At 42.8% G+C, this 10,888-nt stretch overlaps 2 protein-coding genes across 2 annotated transcripts; both read right to left on the bottom strand.

The window, feature by feature from the left end:
* Nucleotides 1-744: 744 nt before the first annotated feature.
* Nucleotides 745-4,609, bottom strand: LOC130506336 (uncharacterized). Its single transcript, XM_057000974.1, has 7 exons — nt 4,581-4,609; nt 2,877-4,500; nt 2,697-2,796; nt 2,172-2,607; nt 1,801-2,088; nt 1,618-1,722; nt 745-1,427 (listed from the first exon to the last, which is right to left on the bottom strand). The coding sequence occupies exons 1-6, from the start codon at nt 4,607-4,609 to the stop codon at nt 1,641-1,643; spliced, it is 2,559 nt and encodes an 852-aa protein (XP_056856954.1). The 3' UTR covers nt 745-1,427; nt 1,618-1,640.
* An 877-nt stretch (nt 4,610-5,486) lies between these two features.
* Nucleotides 5,487-6,916, bottom strand: LOC130494700 (uncharacterized). The gene is made up of 4 exons (XM_057000973.1): nt 6,827-6,916; nt 6,419-6,751; nt 6,013-6,366; nt 5,487-5,941 (listed from the first exon to the last, which is right to left on the bottom strand). The coding sequence occupies exons 1-4, from the start codon at nt 6,851-6,853 to the stop codon at nt 5,660-5,662; spliced, it is 996 nt and encodes a 331-aa protein (XP_056856953.1). The 5' UTR covers nt 6,854-6,916; the 3' UTR covers nt 5,487-5,659.
* Nucleotides 6,917-10,888: the final 3,972 nt, after the last annotated feature.

The raw sequence follows: 10,888 nt of genomic DNA, 5'->3' as shown, positions 1-10,888 counted from the left end.
AACACATATTTCGATCGAATACATAGAGTTCCCAAGAACATGTTTCTGATATCCATCAATCCTTCTTAGATTCTATCTTTTAGGGATTATCATTTTTCAGTGGCTCATATAATTCAAGTTCTTTCTTCATTGCTAGACTTATAAGGAACTTGAAGTAGTTGCATCTACCACCACATGAGGCTATGTCTCTTCACAATCAATTACATATTGATCTTTCTTTGGTGCAACGACTCATTTCTATTCCACTTGTTTTACACCTTCTAGTGTATCAACTACTGGTCCAAATACTTCTCTCTTTCGTAAGAGTTTTATATTTTTTTATTGCTTCTTTCCTGATTTGGCCACTACAGGAAATGTGGGTATTAATAGCGGCCGTTAAACGCTATTAGTCCCTTACCATAGCGTTTCCTTAAACGCTCTCACAGCGCCCGTTATAATAGGTCCGACACTTTCTATAGCGGATCTTTTGTATGCTATAGTTAAGTAAACAACGATAGCGTCGTTTTCTATGCAATTGTTAAATCTTATAATAACATGTTATAATTGTTATTAATACTCATTAATCTGAAGTTATCTATAGCAATTTGTTATACAAAGATAGCAAATGTTTCGTGTTATTAAATCGTTTTATTTACCCGAATATTTATATATATATATATATATATAATTATAAATTGATTTTATATTTTTAAAATGGATTATTTATTTCGAATTTTTGTAATTTTTAAAATTACTCATATTAAAAAAAAGGCCAGCGTAATACATTTCCTTGTTTAAACAAACCATCAACACTACAAAATGAAATATTATCAATCTACCACTAACAACCCTTCACAATCATCCCTAACATAAAGACTATCATCATCAGAAGCTTCATCACACAGATCATCGACTTCTTGGACAGGTAAAGCTGCAGCACCTAAAACCTCTTCTGTTTCCAACTCATGGTAGCCTCTAGGTGGTGCTCTCATAACAACATACCAATTACAATTATCATCTTCCCTAGAGTAGAAAACCTGTTTTGCTTGAGAGGGCAGAATGAACGGATCTTTCAAATAAGCTGCCTGGTTCATATGAAGGTTAACGAGAGTGAAGCCATCTTCTTCCTTCACACCATTCCCTGTGTTAGCCCAATTGCATCTGAACAGCGGTACTTTGAACATGTGATAGTCCAGCAGTAAAATCTCCTTTATAACTCCATAATATGTAAGCATATCAGCAACTTGTCTCATATCTCGAGCACTTGATCTACACATGCTAAATGCTTCATAACTTACTCCACTGTTTTGAGTCTTCCGCTTAACCGCATCCGTATGAAACCGCTGGCCCTTAATAATAAACCCTTTATATGCTAAAGCAGCATTTCTTGGTCCGAATGCCAACCACCTCAACTCCTTAGAATGACTATTTGTTGAGTCTGACTGAATCTGCGAAGACAACATGTTCATCAATCGAACAATCCAACAATCTAACAACGTGTTCATCATCAAGCTAAGAGCTAAGCAGTATTGTCAATCTAACAATCTAACAACGTGTTCATCCAACAATCTCGACATGTTCATCAATCCAACAAGATGTATAAAATATTATAGAAGAAAACGAGTTGGAGTTGAAAACCTTTTTTTAACCCATTCTGCAAACTACTCAGTATGGTGTTTCCACAGCAGAGTTTCATTTCTAGCACATCGAGCATCATTAGCTTGTAATTCTTCTAAATGCATCCTGATTTGACATTAAACAACAGGTTTGAACAACAAATTATAATTAAAAGTAGATGAAACAGAAAGGGTAACCTCTTACTCAACATAGGGATCCATAGATGCCATGTTCATTAGCACATAGCGATGAGCAATGTCTCTATCTTTATCTGAAAGGGTGACCTCTACTCCCTTCTGCAGAGGTCGACCTTCAACCACGACTCTATCAGCCTCAATATCTTCATTACGATTAACTGGTTCTTGAACTTGTACTGAATCTTGAAGGAACTCTAAACAAAATGCAACACATTCTCCAGCTAAATACCCCTCAGCCATACATGCTTCTGGCCTTGCATAATTCTTAACAAAGGCCTTTAGTGTTTTCATGTACCTATAACTCAGTCAAGCAATATTAATATTAGTCAAACATCATTGCAAGAAATACATTAATCGAAGCAAATGAGTACATCAAACCTTTCAAATGGATACATCCAGCGGAAGTGAACTGGTCCTCCCAAGCGTGCCTCTTTTGAGAGATGTATTGGAAGGTGGAACATGATATCAAAAAGAGATGGAGGGAAGAAGCGCTCCAGTTGACACATTGTTTCCACAAACTCTGTCTCCATTAATATAAGTTTCTCCGGGTCAATGATGCGTTGGCACAACCTGTTAAAGTAGCTGCATAATCTGTTAATGGCAATCCTAGGACCACTATGCAACAACCCTCTTAATGCAGCTGGTAACAAGTTCTGTACTAGCACGTGATGATCATGCGACTTTAAACTACCTAAATTAGGAGGGTTAACTGAAACACTATTTGCAATATTTCCACAATAACCATCAGGACCTCTAAACTGAGATAACCTTTTGCAGAAAATGGTCTTCTCTTTCTTCGATAGCCAATACGATGCTGGAGGTAAGTATGTTTTCGAACCCTAACCTCTGTGTGCAAGTGACTTCTGATTCCAATATCTGCTAAGTCTTTTCTTGCTTTCAAACCATCTTTTGACTTCGAACTTTGCATCAAGATAGACAGTATAGCATCCGACACATTCTTTTCAACGTGCATAACGTCAATATTATGACGAACATGCATATCCTAAGACATTAAACAAGAAACTGTTAGGCATATTCATATACAAGAAGGAGAGAATATAGTTCCTGATTACTATGCTTTACCTTCCAGTAAGGTAGTTCAAAGAATATTGATCTCTTCTTCCACCGCCATAGATCATTTGATTCTTCACACTCTTCTTCTTGAACCATCTCATCATCTTCCAACTCTGGTCTTCTCCTTTTTTTCTCCTTATCTAGAGGTCTTCCAAAATCATTCCTAAAAGCTTGTAATGTCTCATATATCTCAGCGCCAGTTTGTATCCTACTCGCATTCCCTTCCTCCACTGTGTTGTCGAACCAAGCTTTTTTATATCTGTAACGATGGCCAGGCGGTAGTCTCTTTCTATTTCCCATGTAGACAAACTTGCGGCTGAACTTAAGCCACCTAGAAGGTGTATCCTTTCCACATACATTGCATGCTTGTTTCCCCTTCACTTTACATCCAGACAAGGTTCCTAATGCTGGATAGTCACTGATACTCCAAAGCAGCAAGGCTCTAAGTGTGAAATTCTCCTTCGCAAATGAGTCATAGACTTCAATACCCTCAGCCCACAAATCTTTCAGATCATCTATTAATGGTGCTAAGTAGACATCTATGTTATTACCAGGAGCTGTTGGACCAGGGATCAGCAATGTCAACATTATATTCTCAGCCTTCATACACATCGTTGGAGGCGTGTTGTAGTTCACTAACAACACTGGCCATGTGCTGTGATTGGTGTTTTGCATGGAGAAAGGGTTCATCCCATCTGTAGAAATTCCAAGTCGAAGATTCCTTGGTTCAGCAGCAAAGTCTGGCCATTTATCATTCACTTGTGCCCAAGAGATAGAATCAACGGGGTGTCGCATCGTACCATCTTCAGTCGCATTGGTATAGTGCCAACGCAGATCTTCAGCCATCCTCTTTGATCTAAACATCCTCCTAAACCTGTCCTTGATTGGAAAATATTTAAGGACCTTTGCCGGAATCCCCACCTTTATCTCATTACTGTGCTTATCCATTTCCCATCTTGAAACTTTGCATCTTGGACAGCTTTGTAGGTTCTCATACTCCTTCCTATACAGTATGCAATCATTCTTGCAAGCATGAATATTGTCGTAGCCGAACCCAAAGATCTTCAGAAATTTCTTGATTGCATCCATACTCTTTGGAAGCACATTGTCTTCAGGTAGCATATCCTTAAGCAAAACCAACAGCTGATCGAAGTAATTCTCAGACACACCACTTTTAACCTTGAATCTGTAAAGTCCCATGATTGCTGAAACCTTCGTGTGTTTGATACAATCCGAGTACAATGGCGTTTCAGCGTCTCTTAACTTTTTCCTAAACTCAGTTTCCTCTGCTGCTTCATCACCATCATTTGGCTCCACCCCACTTTCATTCGTCTGATTTGGACCATCTTCATCCATGGAGAATGCTGTCTTAAACAACTCATATGCCTCCCTTTCATTGCCAGGACCAGTGTCTTCTTTAGATTCTCTTTTTTCACCATGAATACTCCAACAAGAGCTCTTGTACTTCTTATCCATACCCCTAATCACTAGATGCTCGACTATTTTATCAACTAGCTGATGGCTTAAATTGCGGCAGTCTCTGCAAGGACACAGCATTTCAGACAGATTTCCCAATCTTCTTGCTGATGAATACACAAAATTAGTTGCTCCTTCTGAGTACTCGTCACTATTCCTACATGATATATCAGAAAAAGTAGTTAGCTTTCTTTCAATCGGTGAATACAAGTGAGCTCGAGAGATCTTAGGTTATACCTTGGCAGCCAAACCCACGTCTTATCCATTTGCTTTATTTCAATCGGTGAACGGAACTAAGAGTCATCCAAATCAAAGATAACGAGACATACACGTCTTTCAGATCTTAGATTTGTTCTGAAAGAAGAGGATGTTTTGTTCGGAGTTGTGTTCTGGGAGAAGAGAATGAGAAAAACAAATGAACGGTTCTGATCAAAGTAAGTTCAGTAAATCAAACGGTGTAGGATTAATCAGTCTGCGATCTTAGTGGTGGCTCCTCATTGGCTTAGAAAAGAACGGCTCTGATCAATGATGGCGAGATGTATCCATCGGCGTATGCAATTTCCACGTCTGCAATCCTGGAGGTTACTCCCCATTGGCTCTGAGTATTAATTTTGTTTGAAATCAGAAAATTAACATAAAATAGATTTATAAGCAAAAAAAAAGTAAATTAAATTTTAAAATTTTTATTACTAGTATTCCAATTTTTAAAAAATAATTTCGTATATATATAAAATTTTTATATGAGTTTTTATAAAACTCATCAATATAACTCATGTATTCATAAACACTAAGACATAGTTGTATGTACAAAGACTATAGGGTTTGGAATTTTGGACAAATGAGTTTTATAATTTTTTTAACAAATGTCTTTTATAAAATTAAGATTACAATATGATTTCTTATAATTTTAAAATCTATCATCTAAAACAATTTAGGGATTTGTTTGGGGTTTAGGGATTTGGAATTAGGGTTTGGAGATTTGTTTGGGGTTTAGGTATTTCTTTGGGATTTACGGATTTGGAATTAAGGTTTGGAGATTTGTTTGGGGTTTAGGGATTTTTTTAGGGTTTAGGGATTTGGACATAGGGTTTGGAGATTTGTTTGTGGTTTAGGGATTTGTTTGGAGTTTAAAGATTTGAACGATAGTACACAAGATTATATCTTAATATTACACATAATATTTGTTTTTTGTTTGTGAACTTACACATAATATCACACATAAATATTACACATAACTTCACATAAGTTCAAACTAGAAATACAACTAGAGCCGTCGAGAAAAAAAAACACAACTAGAGCTACATTGTTTCCGACTTTCACACCAACTTCAGTTTATCATTTGGCCATGCCACAACCGAACCTATTGCATCAGAGATGTATTCAATCTCTGAATTTGGCCTCCACACCTTTGCATCACCAATCTTAGCCACTTCAACCCACACCTTGCTTGCATTTGGACCCAGGGGCACAAAGTGACACAGCTCTTTCGGATCAGTTGAAGCCACTCTTCCTTCACCTACCTTACGTCCGGTGTTGCTGCAGTCGAAGAGAATACACTTCTGCTTTGCATTTTTTGTGGTACTAGTGCTGCCTGGACTCTAAAACTCAACAAGTTCCAACGTCAACCAACAGACAAACAAATACAAGGTTATTCATTTCAATAACATACCATTGCTTTTTTCTTTGCTGGTTTGGTAGGTGATGCTGTTTTCGTGGCTGCAGGTTTTGCAGGTGTTGCAGCTGTAGTGATCGAAGCCATGATTTCAAACTTGAGGAGTGGCCATGCGATTTTCTCGTTAATTGCATCACCAATCAAAAACATCTCCGCAGTTGGCCTCCACAAATGAGCATTATCTTTAAACACCTTCACCACTTCAATGCTCACCGCATTTGGACCCAGAGGTATATTGTTAACCATCTCTTTGGAATTAGATGAGCACAGGAAACCTTCAGCAATAACCTCTTCTTCTTCTGAAGTCCAGTCATAGATTTTGCATCTTCGAGTTTCGCCTTCCTTGTGTTGCTATGAGAGACCTATACTTATGTCGAAAAAGTACTAGATTAAAAAACTTTACCATCAATACATCTTGAGACGCTACTGGATTCCTGTCCAAAACCACTTTATTTATTGGCCAAGCTACTTTGCATCCCACTGCGTCCCCAAGAGATAATACATCTGTCGTAGGCCTCCAGAGAAAAGCTTCAGAGATTAATGCAGACTTAACAATAACAGCCACTGCATTAGGACCAATAGGCACACGACCAATTTTGTACATCGGTTCATCAGAGCAAAATTCTCCTTCACCAACAACTACATCTTCTGACTCAAACCAATCCAGTATTTGTACTCTGACTCCTTCTTTGAATCCAGCACTTGTCTCAGATGTTTCAGTCTCACCATTAGTTTTCTGTGAGAAGAGAAAACCATTATTAATTATTAACTGTAATCAGACCAGTTGAGTAAATGTAGTGAAAACGAGTACCTTCTTTCCAGCTAACTCTCGGACCATGCCCTTCAATTCTTAAATCTCACTAGCCATATCAGCAATCTTTGCGTCTCTAGATTGCAGAAATGCTAGTTTAGTAGCCGTAATCCCTTGTGGGAACCGAAATACGCACTGTCGATTTTAGTTAAGTTAAAACGTAGGAAAACTAAGTTGACCTAGTTTCCCCCGAGGATCCCGGCTATCTGCTGGGCCACGCACGACAAAGTTAATACAAGTCTAGTTTGGGAATAAATGCGTAAAATAAAGAGAGCAAAAAAGAAAGAATCTTATTTCCGAATCTGCGGAGAGCGTTGGACAACAGGTCGAGATCTCGGCCACAAGAGCTGTCGATCGTCGCTAGTCTCAAAACCTAGATCTAACCTAGTTGAGTCGCAGCTCGCTAAAAAAGGAAATAAGCGCCTAAGTTCTAAGTTGCTCTGGGGTGGTTTCTTTCTTCTGATTTCGGATCCCCCTTCCTCTGCTCCTAGCTTTGCTTATATACTCCATATGACGGTCTATCCCTGATGGGCTGAGTCTGCCGCGGGCTGGACTGTTTCCATTTTCGTCGGCTTTCGCGTTTATCGGGAAAGTGGACATTTATTTTCGGAAAGTTGACATTTATCTTTTCGGAAGTTTAACATTTATCTTGTTATGCGGAGATAATTGTAAACCGTCATATCTATCCCTTTTAGAAAATCGTAAACGGGCGTTCTATCGGGTTTGGTCCCTTTCGGGCCGTCTTCCGGTCTTCCGCTGTTTTCTACGATTTTCCTTGATAGAATGCTCCTACTTGGATGTCGAGTCTTTCGGAAGATCTTCGATCCATTGCTGAGGCACATGGTGTTTTAAGATAACCATCACCGTTTTATACGAAGTCTTCCTGTCCGTTGACGTCTTACGGGTTCTTTGGAATCTTGGAGCAGGAAAATGGAGTTTGTTTGCGGGATCTCGGAAAGTCGCAAAACACGGATTTCTGGCGACCCGAAAGCCTAGAATTTACGCACGAAGACTAGCCGTCCGACGACCCGAGCCAGCGCGGGGCTAGCCGCCCGGCGACCACGGCCAGCACGGGCGCTAGCCGCCGGAGGCCACGGCCAGCACGGGGCTAGCCGCCCGGCGGCCACGGCCAGCACGGGCGCTAGCCGCCGGCGGCCATGGCCAGCACGGGGCTAGCCGCCCGGCGGCCACGGCCAGCACGGGCGCTAGCCGCCGGCGGCCACGGCCAGCACGGGGCTAGCCGCCCGGCGACCACGGCCAGCACGGGCGCTAGCCGCCGGCGGCCATGGCCAGCACGGGGCTAGCCGCCCGGCGGCCACGGCCAGCACGGGCGCTAGCCGCCGGCGGCCACGGCCAGCACGGGGCTAGCCGCCCGGCGGCCACGGCCATGTCCGGAGTCGGCTGCTCGTTTCCTTCGGTTTGTGCGTGTTTTTGCGTTTTTAGTTTTCCGTAGGCTTTCCCTTGTGTAGAAAATGTTTCTAGCAGTTGATTTCGAGATGATCAATCTCGAACTTAATATTTTCCCGAGGTTTCTCGATTAACAATTAGTCTCTCGAGGTTACTCTAATGTTTTTCCGAGACTTTCGGACATTGATTTCGTCTTGACCGATTTTGACCCCAACAGTTAGCCCCCAGCTAGCTAGGAGCCGTAGAGTTCGTAGGTCCTAGCTTGCGGTATGGTTCGTGAGGAAAGTATGGAGACGAAATCGTGTCGAAGGTCGGGGTGAATAGTAAAATCTTTGCCTATAAAGACTTGTGAATCTTTTACCATTCTTACTTCACCCAAGAATCTCAAGTTAATCTCTCTCTTGCAAATTCTCTCTCTACTTTTTAAGAAAAGAATGACTTCAAGATCAAAATCCTCGAGGAGGCAATCTCACTCGTCTTCGGATAGTTTTCATGCCGAGGATGAAGTTCCGAAGCCCGAGGTTTCAGAGATCAACAGGAATGCGTACTGCGACGCTGTCTTTGTTCTGATGCTCCCCTTCCTGTGATCCCGATTCCCCGGCGACCCCTGAGGATGCGTAAGGAAATTGACTCGCCGAGCGAAGTATCCCCCGAATATCTCGGAATTCTTCGAGAGTTTTATGAGGTTCCGAAGGGAGTCGTGTTTCGCATTCCCCGTGGGAATGAGAGTTCGGAGCATCCTCCGGAAGGTTACTTCACTTGTTACGAGGCGTTCTTGACGCAATGCCGACTGTGGTTCCCAATCCCTGGGATCATTGTCCAGGCCCTCGACCGTTTCGGAATCGCAATCAGCCAGCTGAACGTGCCGGCTTTGGAGAGTTGGCTTGGCGTTGCGATTCTGAGTTATGAGTTAGGGATGGACCTTAGCCCTGCTGATTTCGAAGGGTTGTGGAACTCTAAGGCGACGAGCATCAACGGAGTATACTCCATGAAGGCGAGGACCAATTTTTCGGTAATCAATGGAGTTACCTCGCACGCCAAGGATCATGTTGATCGTTTCTTTTTTGTGAGGATAGATGGAGAGTCTGTCGAGGAAGGCTTTCTCCATCTATTCCCGACGGACTGGTTGTACCAACGAGGTAAGATTGTCGCATCCCCTTTCTTAGAATCCGAAAGGCGAGTACTGAACGTGTGTGTTTTTTTTTTTTTTTTTTTAGAGAACAGGTGTCTCGCGCACGTTCCTTCCGATCTCTTGACCAAGAGGGATATTTTAGGTCGAGGCCTTGTTCCTGGAACTCCTTCACTCTCGACCGGATTCGAGGGGCGGTCGCGCTTCACCGATCGCGAGGCGGTACGCGGCCCTGTGTCAATGATAGATCCTACGTTTTTGCCCCTTTAAGGCAGAGGCGGAGGCCTCGTAAGGACAAAGGGATCGCTTTTGAGACCTCGTCGGGAGATGGCGCACCGCCGAGATACGATCCTGGCTTTACCTCAGGGAATCAGGATGCTCCTCCCCCGGGTGACTTCTTTGATGAACTCCCTCCGTCGTTTTCCCGTGACGAGTCTTTGGACAACGAGGAGAGGGACAAGGTGACCGCGGAGGGTGCTCGCTTGGTCAACGAGGTTTGTTTTTGAAACTTGAGTAACTCCTCTTTTCTTTTTATTTGACCTTGGCCTTTCTGCAGGCCGTGAGAGTTTGGAATGCATCGATCGATGGGAGTTTCCGCACTGCCCGGCTGGCCCGTTTCAAAGCGGAGGAAACGGAAAGGGAATTTGCTAAGTATCGGTTGGAGGTGGAGGAGCAGAATCGCCGGCAACCAAGGTCCAGGCTCGAGCCCTCGTTCGTGCGGAAAGGAGCGGACGGAGAAGAGCTGCCGCCGAGCTGAACCGAAGGGCCGAAATTTTTTCTACCGAGTTCGAAGCGTACAAAGAGGCTCAGGACTTTGTAGGTGATTTTCGCGAGTGCCGTGGTTCGGTCGGTACTCTTAACAAGATGCAGCGCGAGGACTTCTCTCTTTCCGGCGAACTTGCCACGATGGATGGCTCGATGAGAATATGTGCCAACGCCGAATCCTTTGTTCCTCCGATCGAAGGGAGAATCCGAGAACTGTGGAATCCTATCCAAGTCTCGGAAGATACGGCGGATGTAGGCGAGGGTTCAAATGCAGGCGACGGGGGTGAAGAAGTCGACCAGCCCGACTCTTCGTTCGGAATATCTCTGACCGACTGTTATGCATTTGATTATAATTTGTGATAGGCCAAGTGTGGCCGTTTGTATGTATGTGTTGCGACCTTTAGGAGGTCGTGTGACTTTGTATTTTTTCGGGATCGGCCGTTGGTGGCTTTCGAATCCCTGTTATAACTGCTTTTTATAAACTATGCGTTTTGATTTATACTTTCGTCAAGTGTAGAGGGTCTGAATACGTGTAGTCACTTCGCATTCAATCTCTTTTTTTGTCGCTAGGTCCATAGGTCACTTTGTAGCGAACGTTAGGTTTGTAAGCGATAAGAGGCAAATTTTGGGATCTCGTATCCTGGATACTTATGCCTATGAGATGTCTTAGATACCAGCAAGGCCGGGTTTAGGGCAAGACCTAGGTCTACTTTCGGACTAAAGCTATGCGATGACAAATCGGCTTTCGTTTTGCTTGTTTG

This window comes from Raphanus sativus, unplaced genomic scaffold (genome assembly GCF_000801105.2).
Source record: "Raphanus sativus cultivar WK10039 unplaced genomic scaffold, ASM80110v3 Scaffold3129, whole genome shotgun sequence".
Lineage (NCBI taxonomy): Eukaryota > Viridiplantae > Streptophyta > Magnoliopsida > Brassicales > Brassicaceae > Raphanus > Raphanus sativus.
Note: the sequence above shows the minus strand (reverse complement) of the source record. Positions and strands in the feature narration are given on the sequence as shown.

What these genes read in the sequence shown, in the direction of transcription:
- LOC130506336 (XM_057000974.1), bottom strand. Translation starts at nt 4,609, where the DNA reads ATGGATAAGACGTGGGTTTGGCTGCCAAG. An exon ending in ACGTGGGTTTGGCTGCCAAG is followed by an intron (nt 4,501 to 4,580) that starts GTATAACCTAAG and finishes TATATCATGTAG; the next exon opens with GAATAGTGACGAGTACTCAG. An exon ending in TCTATGGATCCCTATGTTGA is followed by an intron (nt 1,723 to 1,800) that starts GTAAGAGGTTAC and finishes ATGTCAAATCAG; the next exon opens with GATGCATTTAGAAGAATTAC.
- LOC130494700 (XM_057000973.1), bottom strand. Translation starts at nt 6,853, where the DNA reads ATGGTCCGAGAGTTAGCTGGAAAGAAG. An exon ending in GAGAGTTAGCTGGAAAGAAG is followed by an intron (nt 6,752 to 6,826) that starts GTACTCGTTTTC and finishes CTCTTCTCACAG; the next exon opens with AAAACTAATGGTGAGACTGA. An exon ending in CGTCTCAAGATGTATTGATG is followed by an intron (nt 6,367 to 6,418) that starts GTAAAGTTTTTT and finishes GGTCTCTCATAG; the next exon opens with CAACACAAGGAAGGCGAAAC.